At 36.4% G+C, this 14,081-nt stretch overlaps 1 protein-coding gene across 2 annotated transcripts in view; it reads right to left on the bottom strand.

Annotated features, from left to right (window-relative positions):
* Nucleotides 1-14,081, bottom strand: part of DIAPH3 (diaphanous related formin 3) — a 501,230-nt gene that overhangs the window by 384,671 nt on the left and 102,478 nt on the right. For both annotated transcript variants that reach the window (XM_084982461.1, XM_084982460.1), the window contains one exon: nucleotides 1,697-1,827. In XM_084982461.1, the coding sequence (XP_084838587.1) occupies nucleotides 1,697-1,827 (131 nt within the window). The remainder of the gene's footprint in view (nucleotides 1-1,696; nucleotides 1,828-14,081) is intronic.

Genomic DNA, 14,081 nt, shown 5'->3' on the forward strand with positions numbered 1-14,081 from the left:
CAGTTTTTCTTTCACTATTGAATTCATCCACTTAAAATATGAAGTAGAAGAAAAGGAAACAGAAGGTTTACTTATAATTACATTGACAATCCATGATATCTCCAGTGCCCAGAGGCTGCCAGATAAACCGAAAAATAACTATATATCCCCAGTCGACCCTTAAATACCCACTTCCTACACTTAAAATCCACAGGAACAGGGCCTGGATCTGCTTTGCTATATACTCAGGCCCCACATCTAAGACAGTACTTGGAAAATATCAAGGGCTCAATAATCATTTTTCAAATGAAAACATTTAACAGGTAGAGATTAAGTTGGAAACCAGAACTTTTCATGTATGACTATACCTATCAAATATATAAATTCCTAATTCAACTTTGTTTCCAGCAATAGCCAAGCTGAGACTGAAGAAAGATAAAGCTGTTTCAATCAACAAATCTTCACAGAGCACCTTCTATGCGCTAAAAACACTGAGCCTGGTAAAGAGAGGTAAATGAGACACATGAAGTCCTGGGTCTTGTGCCCACCATTAATTTACTGTCTAGAGAACAGACTGACACTGGGAAAATAGGGAAAAATAAATATAAAAATGAAATAATAAAGACTTTTTTCACTCTTCACACTCCCTAGTTAAACCTCACTCACTTTCATGTCTCTCAGCAGTAGGGTTTTTTATTTGAAAGACTTACACTGTCAAGGATTTTTTTCATACTGTAGCCAAACTTCAGAAACATCCAAAAAAGTACTAATCAGAATATCAAAAAGATTATTTTATATATCATTAACCTCCAATCATAGCCTGTCATTCTGATCCTCTAGCTCTTTGTCTCTATTTGATACATACATATATGCATACATGTACACACATACACATATATATGAACACATAAACATGTATATATAGAAAAGTCCAGAATATACATTTATGGAAAAATAAGCATTCATTTATTATAGAGTAAGAAATCAAAACTGATCTACTTTAGACTCTTGAAGCTCTGAAATTCTAATTCCATGACTATTCAGACATTTTATAACAACTCCTACCTAAAATTTTTCAAGAATATACTAAACTTAAAAGTCTAAAAAATGATGTATCAAGACACCTATGATCGTGTTGCTAGATACAGGACATCCAGTTAAATTTCGGTTTCTGAAAAATAAATAAATAAATAAATAAATAAATAATTTTTAGTATAAGTAGGTCTAAAATCCAGATTTTACAGGGCATCCTATAGTTTTATTTGCTGAATAAAACAACACTAACCTATGGATTCCTATAAAGATACCATTTCTAAAGAAAGGAAAAAATGAATTAATGGCATTTCTTGCTATCTCAAATGGGAATCAGGCAGTATATATAAAATGCCAAAATTCAGAGTGAAATTCAGCTACAGTAAATTGATAGTTTCTGAATATGATTGTTCTCTTTAGAAAAACACCTTAAGTTTTTAAAAATTCTAAGAAGAAAAAAGACTTTTTATAAGGTCCTATATATCACTCAGTAACAAATACAAAGTACTACCGAGACCATACTTCCTCATGCATATAAATATTATATGTCCAATTTTTACCTGGAGAAGTTGTTGAGGTACAGACCAGCTATTGATTCACAGGCACCATGAGGATTACACAGGAATGACAGATCATGGTATGTTTCATTCAGTAATATGCTCTCATGTCCAGACAAATGAATTACCTCACAGGATTGCTTGTCAAGGACACACGGAGGGACTCCAAGCACCCGACAAGCCGCTCGTCTGAAGACCCCATTTTCAGGTCATGGATGAATTCCTGGGGTGGGATCTGTCGACTACTCTTGAGACTTCCCTGTCAAATAAGCCAAAAAATTTTATTTCATGCTGTGTGATGATTATCCATTCAAATAGTAACAACTACATTGCTTCTACATTTCATATTAACAGCAGCACACAACTACTCTGGGTAGTGTTATTTTGAGAGGATGATTTCCTTATGCCCATAAATTTATAAATTCATAATCCATGGTATCCACAAAGGATAGCAACATAACATCAAAAGGTTGGCAAATTAAAATTGCTTTGTCAAATCCAAACGATCACAGAAAAAAATTAAGTGTATATTGTGGGACATATCCTAAAGTATACCAGTGTGTTTTCAGCACATGCAAGATAAATCAAAACTCAATTCAAGGATGACCCCATTAAAATTGATATTAAAAGCAACACATAAAAGGCTGTAAATCATTAATTCATTCAAATGCCATTAAGCACATAGTTCTAGGCATTATAGACACAGAGCTTATCAAAAACTAAGTCTGGAACAAGAAACGCAAGCAAGGAAATCGTACTTTTCAGTGCAATCTAATTTCTGCAACATGGAACCCAGGAACCCAAAGAAGGAACACCCAACTTGGCGGAGCAGACAGGGGAAGACTGCATAACAGGAAGGTAAGTAAGAGTCAGGGAGCCAAAGACTTAGATAAGAATACCTTTCTGATTAAAACATTACATACAAAGGTACACGCAGGAAAAAAAAACAAAAAGCACATATAATTGAAATAGAGCCAGGTCAGGGAGTGGTAGAGCACCATCGTACAATTAGCCTTTCTGGGGAGTTTGCAAAGATCACGCTGGCAACATTATGAAATACGGATGAGAAAAGCTGGAGTTCACTCATTACTCAACAAACATTAACTCTCTACTAAGTGCCAGTCACTGTTCTAAGCGCTGCAAACAGAGCAGTAAACAAGAGACAAAAATCCCGGAGTTCCATCATGGCTCAGGGGTTGATGAATCTGACTAGGAACCATGAGGTTGCAGGTTTGATCCCTGGCTTTGCTCAGTGGGTTAAGGATCCGGTGTTGCCAGTGAGCTGTGGTGTAGGTTGCAGACGCAGCTCAGATTCCGCATTGCTGTGGCTCTGGCGTAGGCCAGCGGCTATGGCTCCAACTGGACCCCTGGCCTGGGAACCTCCATGTGCCGTGACAGCAGCCCAAGAAATGGCAAAAAGACCAAAAAAAAAAAAAAGAGAGAGAGAGACAAAAACCCCTTCCTGCACAGAACTTTATTCTCCACAGGAAAGAATAAAGACAGACAGACAATAAAGGGAAAACAAAATACATATCTACTGTAGACAGAGTAAAGTGCTAGAAAGAAAAATGAAAGCAAGGAGAGGGAATAAGCAGCACAGGAGATGGCATGCAATTTCAAAGAGAGTCGTCAAAGCAAGTGTCACCGAGAAGAATCCAAAGGCTTCAAACTTAAGTGGTAGAATAAAGGTCTGAAGGAGGTGAGAGCTCTAACCATGCAGATATCTAGAAAAGGCTGTGATGGAGGGAAATGCAAGCCTTAGAGGCCACCAAAAACTTTGCTTTTTACTTGGAGAGCAGAAGTATCAGGAGCAGAAAGGACTGCTAAGACAGCATGTACCTAGTCCAGATGGGAAATGATAAGGATGCCCAACTAACAATAAACTCCAGCATTACATTGATTTAAATGACAGATTACAAATCCCAGGGGAAGGAAAAAAGAACTGTACGTGTTCAAAAAAGGATTCGTTAGGATGGCAGGAAATTAGGTGTATTTTTTTTCAATACTTTTTATTACTTTGCTACAATGTTGTACTAGGAACATCGCCAATAATGCAAAACAAATTAGCCCTAGGAAATGGGATTTTCATCAATAGCAAGTTGTAATTTACTAAAGAAAAACTCAGGGCAAAATCTCAACTGAATAAAATGGTAAAATAAAGTTGAAAGGGAAAATGAAATGGCGAGAGCACAACTTTTTTATTAGTGACTATGTTTTCTCTCTGTAAAAAGAATATATTCGGAGTTCCCGTCGTGACTTAGTGGTTAACGAATCCGACTAGGAATCATGAGGTTGCGGGTTCGATCCCTGGCCTTGCTCAGTGGGTCAAGGATCCGGCGTTGCCATGAGCTGTGGTGTTGGTTGCAGACGCAGCTCGGATCCCGAGTTGCTGTGGCTGTGGCTTAGGCCAGCGGCTATGGCTCTGATTGGACCCCTGGCCTGGGAACCTCCATATGCCGCGAGAGCAGCCCAAGAAATGGCAAAAAAAAGACCAAAAAAAAGAATATATTCAACTTCTACCAACATATCATTTATCATCTTTTTCCTTTAAATTACCAAAGTATCGCTTGTTTGACACAGAAAATGTCTGCCTTTGAAACAGAAAAGTGCTCAAATGACTAGTAAGCTGATATTTCTGTTTTAAATATTGTTTCTCATATATAAATATACATAATACTATATGTACTTTCATACTTAAAACATATACTTTACTTACAAAAATACTATATAATACATATTGTTCTATAGACTTTTATCATTGACTAATATTCAATGAACATTTTCCAATATCGATATTGAAGAAAATGACTTTTTTCTGACTATGGACTATTAACATACCATTATTTACCTAACATAGACCATCATTACTGGGTATGTAGTTTGCTTATATTTTCTCGGTATTATAAAGTTTTCAAGTTTCCGACAGGCTGTCAGGTCAATATTTTTATCTAAATACATATCAATGGAAGTTCAGCTAGATGATCTTTTGTAGTCCTTTTTGGATTTATTATTGAAATAATTGCAACTTTGTTAGAACCAAAATAAACCAAAACAGAATGGATGAATTGTTTCCTTCAACGATATTTGGGTAAGCCCCAATATTTAAAGTAAACACTTTTAAAATATAGGACTAACAAGCAATAAGTTTATTTGGATTAAAAGTGGTATTAAGAGATTTAAAAAATAAATTAAAAGCCACCTGCCCACCCTTAGCCCTATCTCACAAAAACAAGCATTTTATACTGTTTCTTCTGATAGCTACTTAATATGTTTTAATTATGTGCTTATTGTGATATATTTAAACTTGTAAGTTTTCAATATTACCTAGGGACTTTGATTACAAAATTAAGGACTTAATTTCTTTAAAACAATGGAGCTCTACTCTCCCACCCTCTGACTACAGTTATAGGTAAACTAAATTGAACTAAAAGATGCCATTCCATATAACGGGAGCTAACTCCACATCTAGGGGATCCTTACAGTAAAACTCCTAGAAAGATGAGTTCAGGCATCCAAAAGCCTTAATGACACTTTATTTTGCTTTAATGACTCAAAATGGGGCACTTAATGAGCAGAATGCACACATTCATAAGGTCTTTCAGCTACTACAACTTCCATGTTGGCAAATGAACATGTCTGTCCTAAAACTGGGAATGAGAGAAGCCATTCCTATTCAGTATTGCAATGGAGGTCTTAGCTGGTGCAGTAAGGCAACAACAACAGACACATAGATTAGAAGGGAAGAAGGAAGAAAGAGAACTATCAAATGAGATGATTATCTACATGAATTGAGCACAAAATAAAAGCTCGACATACAAAAATAACTTTTATTTCTAAATACTACCAGCAACTGGAAAATAAAACTTTTTAATATATCATTTCTAATAGCATCAAAAAATACAAAATCATTAGGAATTTTTTTTTTTTTTACACAAAAAGGGAAATATCTATGCACTGAAAACTATAAAGCATTGTGGAGAGAAAGACGACCTAAATTAATGAAGATGTTATACCCCGTTCATGGACTGGATGACTCACTAGCAAGAAATCCATTAAGAAACACATCTTTTAAAAAATAATCTATAGATTTAATATAATCACCATAATGTCCCAGAAAGCTCTTCTGAAGAAATTGAGGAGCAGTTTCTAAAACTACTATGGAGATGTAGAGGACTTTATCTGATTTCAAAGTTTCCTGAAAAGCTACAATAAGCATAGTAGAAATGGTATAAGCATTAACAGAACAGAACAGAGTCCAAAAACATACTTGAATCTATGCGGTCAATAATTTTTGACAAAGGTGTCAAAATGCAATTTAATGGGGTAAGAAGAATCTCTCCAACGACTGGTGTTAGAATAACTGAGCATCCACATGAAAGAATGTGAACCTAAATTCCAGACCTAAATATAAAAGCTAAATCCATAAAATATCTAGAAGAAAACATAAATGAAAATCTTCACTACTTTGGAGAAGACAAAGATTTCTTAGCATACAAAATGCACTAACTATAAAATTGGATTTCATCAAAATGTAAATAAACCTTCTACTTTTCAAAAGACTCTTTTATTAAGATAGTTTCATTAAGAAAATGAAATGTAAGCCATAGACTAAGAGAATAAATCGCAATGCATGTCAAGAACTGAGTCTGAGATTTTACGCTAAACGCAAGCTATTTAACTTGTTACTATTTCATGGATTCTGACAGAAAATATAAGACTCCTGAACTGGAGACAAAAGGATTCCACTACATATAAGTTGGTCCCCTAACCCATCAAGTGCCACAGGGATGACATGGGGATCCCTGATGGATAAGGGATGCCTACACCTGCAGCAGATGGTATTGCAGGGGAGGAACAGACCCTGGGGGAATCACCACTCTTACAGTGAACAGTAATGAGCCAGCTCATTATCCATAGAGACATAACTTCATCCCTAAGGTTTTAAGGTTCTCTGTAAAAGCAATCCTGAGAAATGGCCTGGGTAATAAACAATCAGCCTTTGCATTCTTGGCACAGCCAGAAAGAGTACACAGGGCCCATGGTAGACTGCCTCTCCCAATGATATATATGTCTCTTAAAGGATTCCTATTCAGAACAGTTAAGGAGGGAGTTCCCGTTGTGGCTCAGTGGTTAACGAATCTGACTAGGAACCATGAGGTTGCGGGTTCCATCCCTGGCCTTGCTCAGTGGGTTAAGGATCTGGCATTGCCGTGGCTCTGGCATAGGCCAGTGGCTACAGCTCCGATTCGACCCCTAGCCTGGGAACCTCCATATGCGGTGGGAGCGGCCCAAGAAATGGCAAAAAAAATAAAAATAAAAATAAAAAAAAATTGGCTTCCTCCTCTGCCTTTCTTTCATATTCCTTACCTGTGATATCTCTGTCTCGCCAAAAAAAAAAAAAAAAAAAAAGAACAGTTAAGGAAATCTTCCAATTCAATAGTCATAAACAGTCCAACTAAAAACATGGATCAGAGACTTCACAAAAGGAGATATATGAATGGCCAATAATCATATGAAATGATGTTTGTGATCATCTGGCATCAGGGAAATGCAAAATAAAACCAAAAATTAAATAATACTAAAAACCTCCTCAAGTGGTAAGGGTATGAATCCCTGGGGACTCACCTACACAACTAGCAGAAATGTAAAATGGTGCCACCACTTTAGGAAAGAGTTTAGAGGCTTCTTCCAAAGTTAAATATACACTGACCATAGGACTCATCAAGTACACAACTAGGTGTTAAACAGGAGAGAAAAAAAAAAAATCTGTATGATGTTCATAATAGCTTTATTTATAAAAGCCAAGGATTGGGAACATCAACAAGTCCTGAGAAATGGCCATAAAATGGAATATTATGCAGTAAGATACATGAATCCAAAACACTATGCTGAGTTAAAGCCAAACCAAAAAATAGCACATAATGCATGGTCCTTGTTATAGAAAGACCAAGGCCAACTTGTCAATCTGTTCTGTTGAGCCATTCTGGTTCAAGACACAGAAGCATAACCGTTGATTATCAGTGTATTTGGTAAGAGAATGGGAATAAATGTGGACAACACTTTAAATCTGTCAACAAGTAGACTTTCCCAATAAACACTAGGAAAACAGACTAAACTCACTGGCAAAAAAAAAAAAATAATAATAATTCTTTATTTCAACCATACATGTTTTTTCCAGTTTGAACAATTTCCTGCCTAAAGGTCTCTGCATGTTTGAATGAGATTCCTGCCTTAACACTCTCCCCTCTTACCCAAACCCTCACAATCAGAACTACATCCTTACATAGGCTTCTCCCATGCATCAGTTAGATCTGGCCTAAAACTAACTTCCCAGGACAGGCCTTTCATGAGCCACACAAACTGCGGCCCCCATCTATGGATTCCTTTTTCAAAAGACTCAGTATTCTATATCAAAATAGCTTTAATTACCATTTAGTACTTAAAGTATATACTGCGTACCTATTACATGCCAGACATTGTTTATATGATGTGGACATAGGGGTGAAATAAAAGTCAAAGACAGCTCCTTCCCTACTTAAATAGGGAAGATGGAAGAAAGAGAACAGTGAAGCAGCTATTTGAGCATCATAAGTCTGAGCAAGTGACATTTTCCTCTCTAAGAAAATACAATGTGAGGAGAGATCAGAATGAAGAAAAGGAGGGCATATGGGTATTCTGGGAGTAGAGTATTTCAAGCAAACAGAAGAGCAAATACAAAGCCCTAAGGCTGGAATGAACCTGGCATACTCAAAGGACAGCAAGGAGATGCATCTAAATCCCAGTGAGTGTGACAAAGAATCATAGATGACAAGGATAGAAAAAACAGGCAGACACCTAATCCTGGAGGCAGGAGACTCACAAACTACAGCCCAGTCACCAAATGTTTTTGTATGACTTGAACTAAGGATTTTGGGATTTTTAAAAGTTTATGAAAAAAAGAAGAGGAGATAACAAAGGTAGAAGAGAAAGAAACAGCAGCAGAAGGAACTGAGTCCATATGTAACACCCAAACCCAAGATGTTCAAGATCTGGCCATTTAAGAAAAAGGTTGCTGGCTCCTGAAAGGGTCTTATTAACCATGCTAAGTACTTTAGGTTTTATTCCGAGTGGATGGGAAAATATTTGAGGGTGACAAGCATAGAAATTATAAGATCCAATAAAAAATACTTAAAGATTATTCTAACTACTGTGTGGCAACAGAATATAAGTGGCAAAAACATAAAACAAGGAAACCAATTAGGAGGCTTCTGCATTGTCTGGTCAAGAGTTGACAACAGCCTAGCATACGATGCCAGTGATGGACAGCATGAGACTTTCTCAATACAGAGGTAGATCAGATGAGACTTACAGTTTGCATGTGAGGGTTGAGGTGTGAAAGAGAAAATTCAAAGATGATACCACAGTTTTTGGTGTCAACAACTAAATGAATGGTGACACCATCTACTGATCACCGTGACCTTGACAAGAGCAGCTTAAGTGGTAGACTGGCAGGAAAGCAAGTAGAATGGACCACTCTTTTGAGAAGATTCTGTAAATGGGAGCAAAGCACCAGGGCAGCAGCTAGGGAAGCTGTGGTGTGTTTTGGGCGGATGGGGGGAGAAACCATATCTGTGTGCTGAAGGGAATAACCAAGCAAAGAGGAAGAAGTTGATAGTTCAAGAGGTAGGTATAGATGCAGGAAAACAAGTGAACAAAAAAACCCTTGAGTAGGTAACAAAGGATGTGACCTAGTACACAAAAGGAAGGACTGACCTTATACAATTGCAGGGAAAGTGGATCAGTCTGAGATGGGTAAAAGCAGAATCCAAGGGGGGCAGATTCAGGCAGACTGTTAGATGTGGTGATTAGGAAGTGAGGTATGGCAATTCTATTCTGATTACATGACAGTCTCAGTGATAGAATCGGCAATATAATCAGCTAAAAGTGAGGATGTAGAGCTGGAGGCATGAGAGATATGAAACCATCTCCCGAAAGTAAAAACGTACACCGACACAGACCATATGGTAGATTATCTGTTAATGTATTTGTGAAAGGCTCTCTTTGTCAGCTGTGGCCACTCAGAAAACGCAAGTCCATGTGGCTGTATGCTTCCTCCCACCGGCATACTGTGCTGAGGCGCAAACACAGTGGAGGTGGGAAATTTAGTTTAACCAAGAGCAGAGCTTATAGGAACGGAGAGGCAAATGGACGGAAGGATTATGCCAAAGAACAAAGGACTGTGTGTCCAAGGTCATTAAGGAGAGGTAATGCTTGGGGCCAGGGGTAATGGTCAAAAAAAAAAAAAAAAAAAAAAAAAACAGTAGTCAATAGATTAGCAATTCTAAAAGGGTTATAGAATTCTTAAAGTGGGAATACTCAGTAAGTAGGAAAAGTAGGTAATGCTCAGGAAAGAAAGTCTGTAAACCATATTTAGAGGTGGTATTTCACTCTCCAAGGTAATGGGTAGTTAAGGTTGGGTGGAAAAGCCAAGATTGTTGGGAGTGATAAAGTCAAGGAAATGAGAGGGCAGAATGTTAGATAGATCATGTAAGTAAGTGATCCAGATAGGAAGGATGGTGGCAGTGGTGGTGGCAGGAGGAAAAACAATGCGCTAGGTGGGCAAATCTTGTAGAAACATGTCAGCACCTCTGTGTGATCCCATCTTCTCCACTAGAACACATCTACTAGAGCAGCATCTGCTTCCAGTAGCCTCCTTGACCACTCTCACCAGTCGCTAGTAAAGCACCCAGCATTCAGTGGATGAATGAGGTTACAAATTGGAAGGTGTACATGGACTAAGGATTACAAGAAATGGGAGGCAGAAGAGTGACAAAAAAAAATTCTGAAGAATCAATGCCTGACTGGAAAGGAATATTTCAATTCAAAGACACAGGAAATAGACCAGATAATGAGAGACTAGTTTTCAGCACAATTCCCCCCCCCCTTTTATAATATTACTATCAAAATACAAGTATAAAAGAAATTGAGGGGAGAATATATTATGTCACACGAATAATTAGAAATATTCCTTTTAAACTCAGCCCTTCCTGTGTTTCCTTCATTTTCCATAACTTCAAAGAAAGTAGGCAGCTGGGGACAGGAGGAAAAATACTCATGTCTGCATATCTCTAAGTCCATTAGCCATGAAGACGAAAATACTTAGAAAGCTTTATCCCCTGTGGTATCAAAACACATTAGTGAGATAAGGATGTCTGCCTGACATCACAAAAATTAGAAGGATATTTATCCAACATAGTTTTTAAATCTTTTTTAATCCCTTAGTAAAATACCATATGCAGGATAGAAATAAAAGTACACCTATTACTCTTGTCATATTTTTTATTAAAAATATTCTAAGTACAAAAAGTAATACACCTTCTCACTACTTATTTCCCTCACCATTTCTATTACTCTAAAACCAAACATTCCGTCTTTTATGCTATATAGTCATTAAAGATAATAGCAACCATTTCCTTTGACCTGTCTTATAATAGTTTCATTTGTACCTGCCTCAATGTCTGTATTTCATCTCAGTTCAGGTGTTAAGACTTGTTCAGCATATGTTTCTTCATTATTCTGTTTCATTTATTTATTTGCAAGGTAATTTGGAACACCATTTCTAGGACAAATTTAAAATTTCTGTATTTCCAAGTTACTAGTGAAAAGTACTGAAGAACTGACATTCTTTTTTCAAATACGAATTATTTCTGTAAAACCATGAAGAATTCACCACTTAATGATGACCTGATTTTTAAAATAATCAAAGTAAAAAGCTAAATCTAGAAAGTCCGTAGGCTCTGCAGGAAGATGACACAGCATGATGCCCACGTGGGTGAGGACAACGGCCTCTTAGTTCCTAGTAGAGTGTCCAACAAATGGTAGTTGCTTTAAGCAAAACTTTGCCTACATTATCTGAATCATTACAGAAATCAGAAATCATAATCTTAAAACGCTACTCTGAACGCCGTAAACTATCACTCAGCTCGTGAAATCATAGCTTACTCCTCTCAGAAGGTAGGGAGGCTATACCAAAATTCACCATGCAGCACCCTCAACTGCAGGGAATTGTTTAGCTTTTAATCACACCTAAACTCATCAAGAAATATCAGCATTTTTCAAACATGAAGACCCAAATATACAGCCTCTAGAGATTAAAAACTTCAAATGTCAGGAGACTATAAGAACAGATTGAAACCTTAAGGGCTTTTTGTATAAAGAATTAGTAGACTCAAGACCTTTCTCCATGACATTCACTTTATAATTTTCAGGTTAACTGCAGAAAACAGAAAAATTCCATCAATATAAAGCCAAAATAGTCAAAAAGCCTACATTCTCCTAGTAATGACAGTGTGTGTACTCCTGCAATGGGTATATATGTCTATCTCTGTGTCTGTCTATATATGTTAGTAACTCTAAACTGACTGCCTCGATTTCTCTTTAGCATTGTAATTCCTGAATTCCTGGTACTTATTTAGGTGATGAGACTTGCGAAGATAACTAAGATGATAACATAGTGTGAAGTCTATTTAAAGAAATAGTTTGCATTGATAATGACAACATTTTGAGAAAAGAGCAGAGTCAGCACTGTAAAAAAAAAAAAAAGGGGTAAGCACAGTTGCTGCCAAGGGGGTAATTATGATCTAAATTACTATCATGTATATTGCTATTAAAATGCACTACAACAATTTCCTTGCATTTTTCAAATGATTTCTATCATCTCTAATGTTACTGATCAAAAGAAACACTAAGCTGTCATTGCAGTATGAATTACTTGTTTTCAGAACATTTACAACCCCAATAGATCTCCATTGCCAATACAATCTGTTATTCAGAGATGATATTATGCAAACTCACAGCAGAAACTACAAGTGATGAAAAGTACCACCAAAAGGAGCATTGACAATATTAACAAAATTAAGTTTAGTAAAGAGCTCCCTTAAAGGGTTAATTATTTTTTCTTCATAAGCATTTAATGAGCACCATTATGTACCAAGAATTCTGCTTATAATTTTGGAAGCTGCTTTTCATGTACAATAAAAATAGCATACATTACAAGTTTAGAATTACCAAGTATATTGTACAAAGAAATATGATAAAATACAGAAAATCTGCTGCTCTTCCTCATTCATTTCTAAAATATCTTGATACAGGAAAAAAAATACTAATTTTACTATTACTTAGTATTGATGCATTCCTAATTTTAGCCACTTAGAAATTAACTTGAATAAATAATAAGCGAAATTTGATACACTACATTTCTCTTATTATCCATCAGTACCTAACTAGCATTGGTTTCCCTTCCATTCACAGGAAAACTTTCCTGTTCTGGCCCATTGCCTTCAAAAGACACTTGAATATCTAGACTATTTTATGTATTTAAGAAGAGTTTTTCCAACTGCTGGATACATTTTAACATATCCACCTGCCTCCCAAGACCAGAACTGAGGTGTTCTTTTAGCTTGTAAACCTAAAACCATAACCATAACAGTTAATCGTCTGCTCTTCCTACTCATAGCCAGAGGATAGTTACTGAAAAAACCCCAGTGAGCCATCCCCATGAACACACTGCATGAACTATAGCACCACACACCATGAACACACAGCATGAGTGACAGTATGCAGTTATAAAGAATGAAGATATCACTGTGAACTGACATGTATGATTTTCAGGATATATTGTGAAGTGGAAATATGACAAATTATCTATATTATTTTGTATATTATAAAAGAAAGGTAAATAAGAAAATACACATATATCTGTTTATTTGTACAGAAAGAAATAACCAGGAACTAATGAGATTATCCTTTCAGTGGGTGAACTAGGAAAGTGGTAGATAAAATGGGGGAGTAGGACATTTAAGAGAAAGGTAAGTGACAATTCTCTGAATTTTTGCATAGTTCAAATTTTTGGAACTATGTTGATGTTTCATAAACACGACAAGAAAAAATTAAGACTGATAGGAGGAAAATCCCAAAACGAAATGAATCAAAATCAAATGAGCCTAATTATATTTCAAATGGATAATAATGTCAGAGAAATAAGCTATAATATGAAATTTGAAGGTATCAGTATAAACTTGTGGTTTGGGAGAGAAAGCTTATAGATATACACATACAGATAGGAAAAGAAATATATGTAAGATGTGTCTGTATACACATACCATGTATTTTCCACATATGGATATACATATATTTTAATGCCCACATGTATACACACACATGCAATATCCAATTATGCATACATGTGTATACATGTCATATACATACAAGCAAATATATGTGTCTACTTATATACACATACATATTTATGTCCTAGCTCTGTCCAAAGGGTCTAGAATAAAGACATCCTATTTGAAGACCTAGCACCTAGGAGTTCTCTTGTGGTGCAGCAAGTTAAGATCTGTGTTGTTGCTGCTACAGCGCGGGTTCAATCCCTGGCCCTCAGGAACTTCCACCTGCCACAGGAGCAGGGGGGAAAAAAAAAAAAAAGATCTAGCATCCAGATAATGATTTCTAAATTGCATTTTTCACTAA

This window comes from Sus scrofa, chromosome 11, assembly GCF_054392235.1.
Source record: "Sus scrofa isolate SSC_HxYL_T2T_F1_AM1 chromosome 11, Sscrofa_HxYL_maternal_Yorkshire_Landrace_v2.0, whole genome shotgun sequence".
Lineage (NCBI taxonomy): Eukaryota > Metazoa > Chordata > Mammalia > Artiodactyla > Suidae > Sus > Sus scrofa.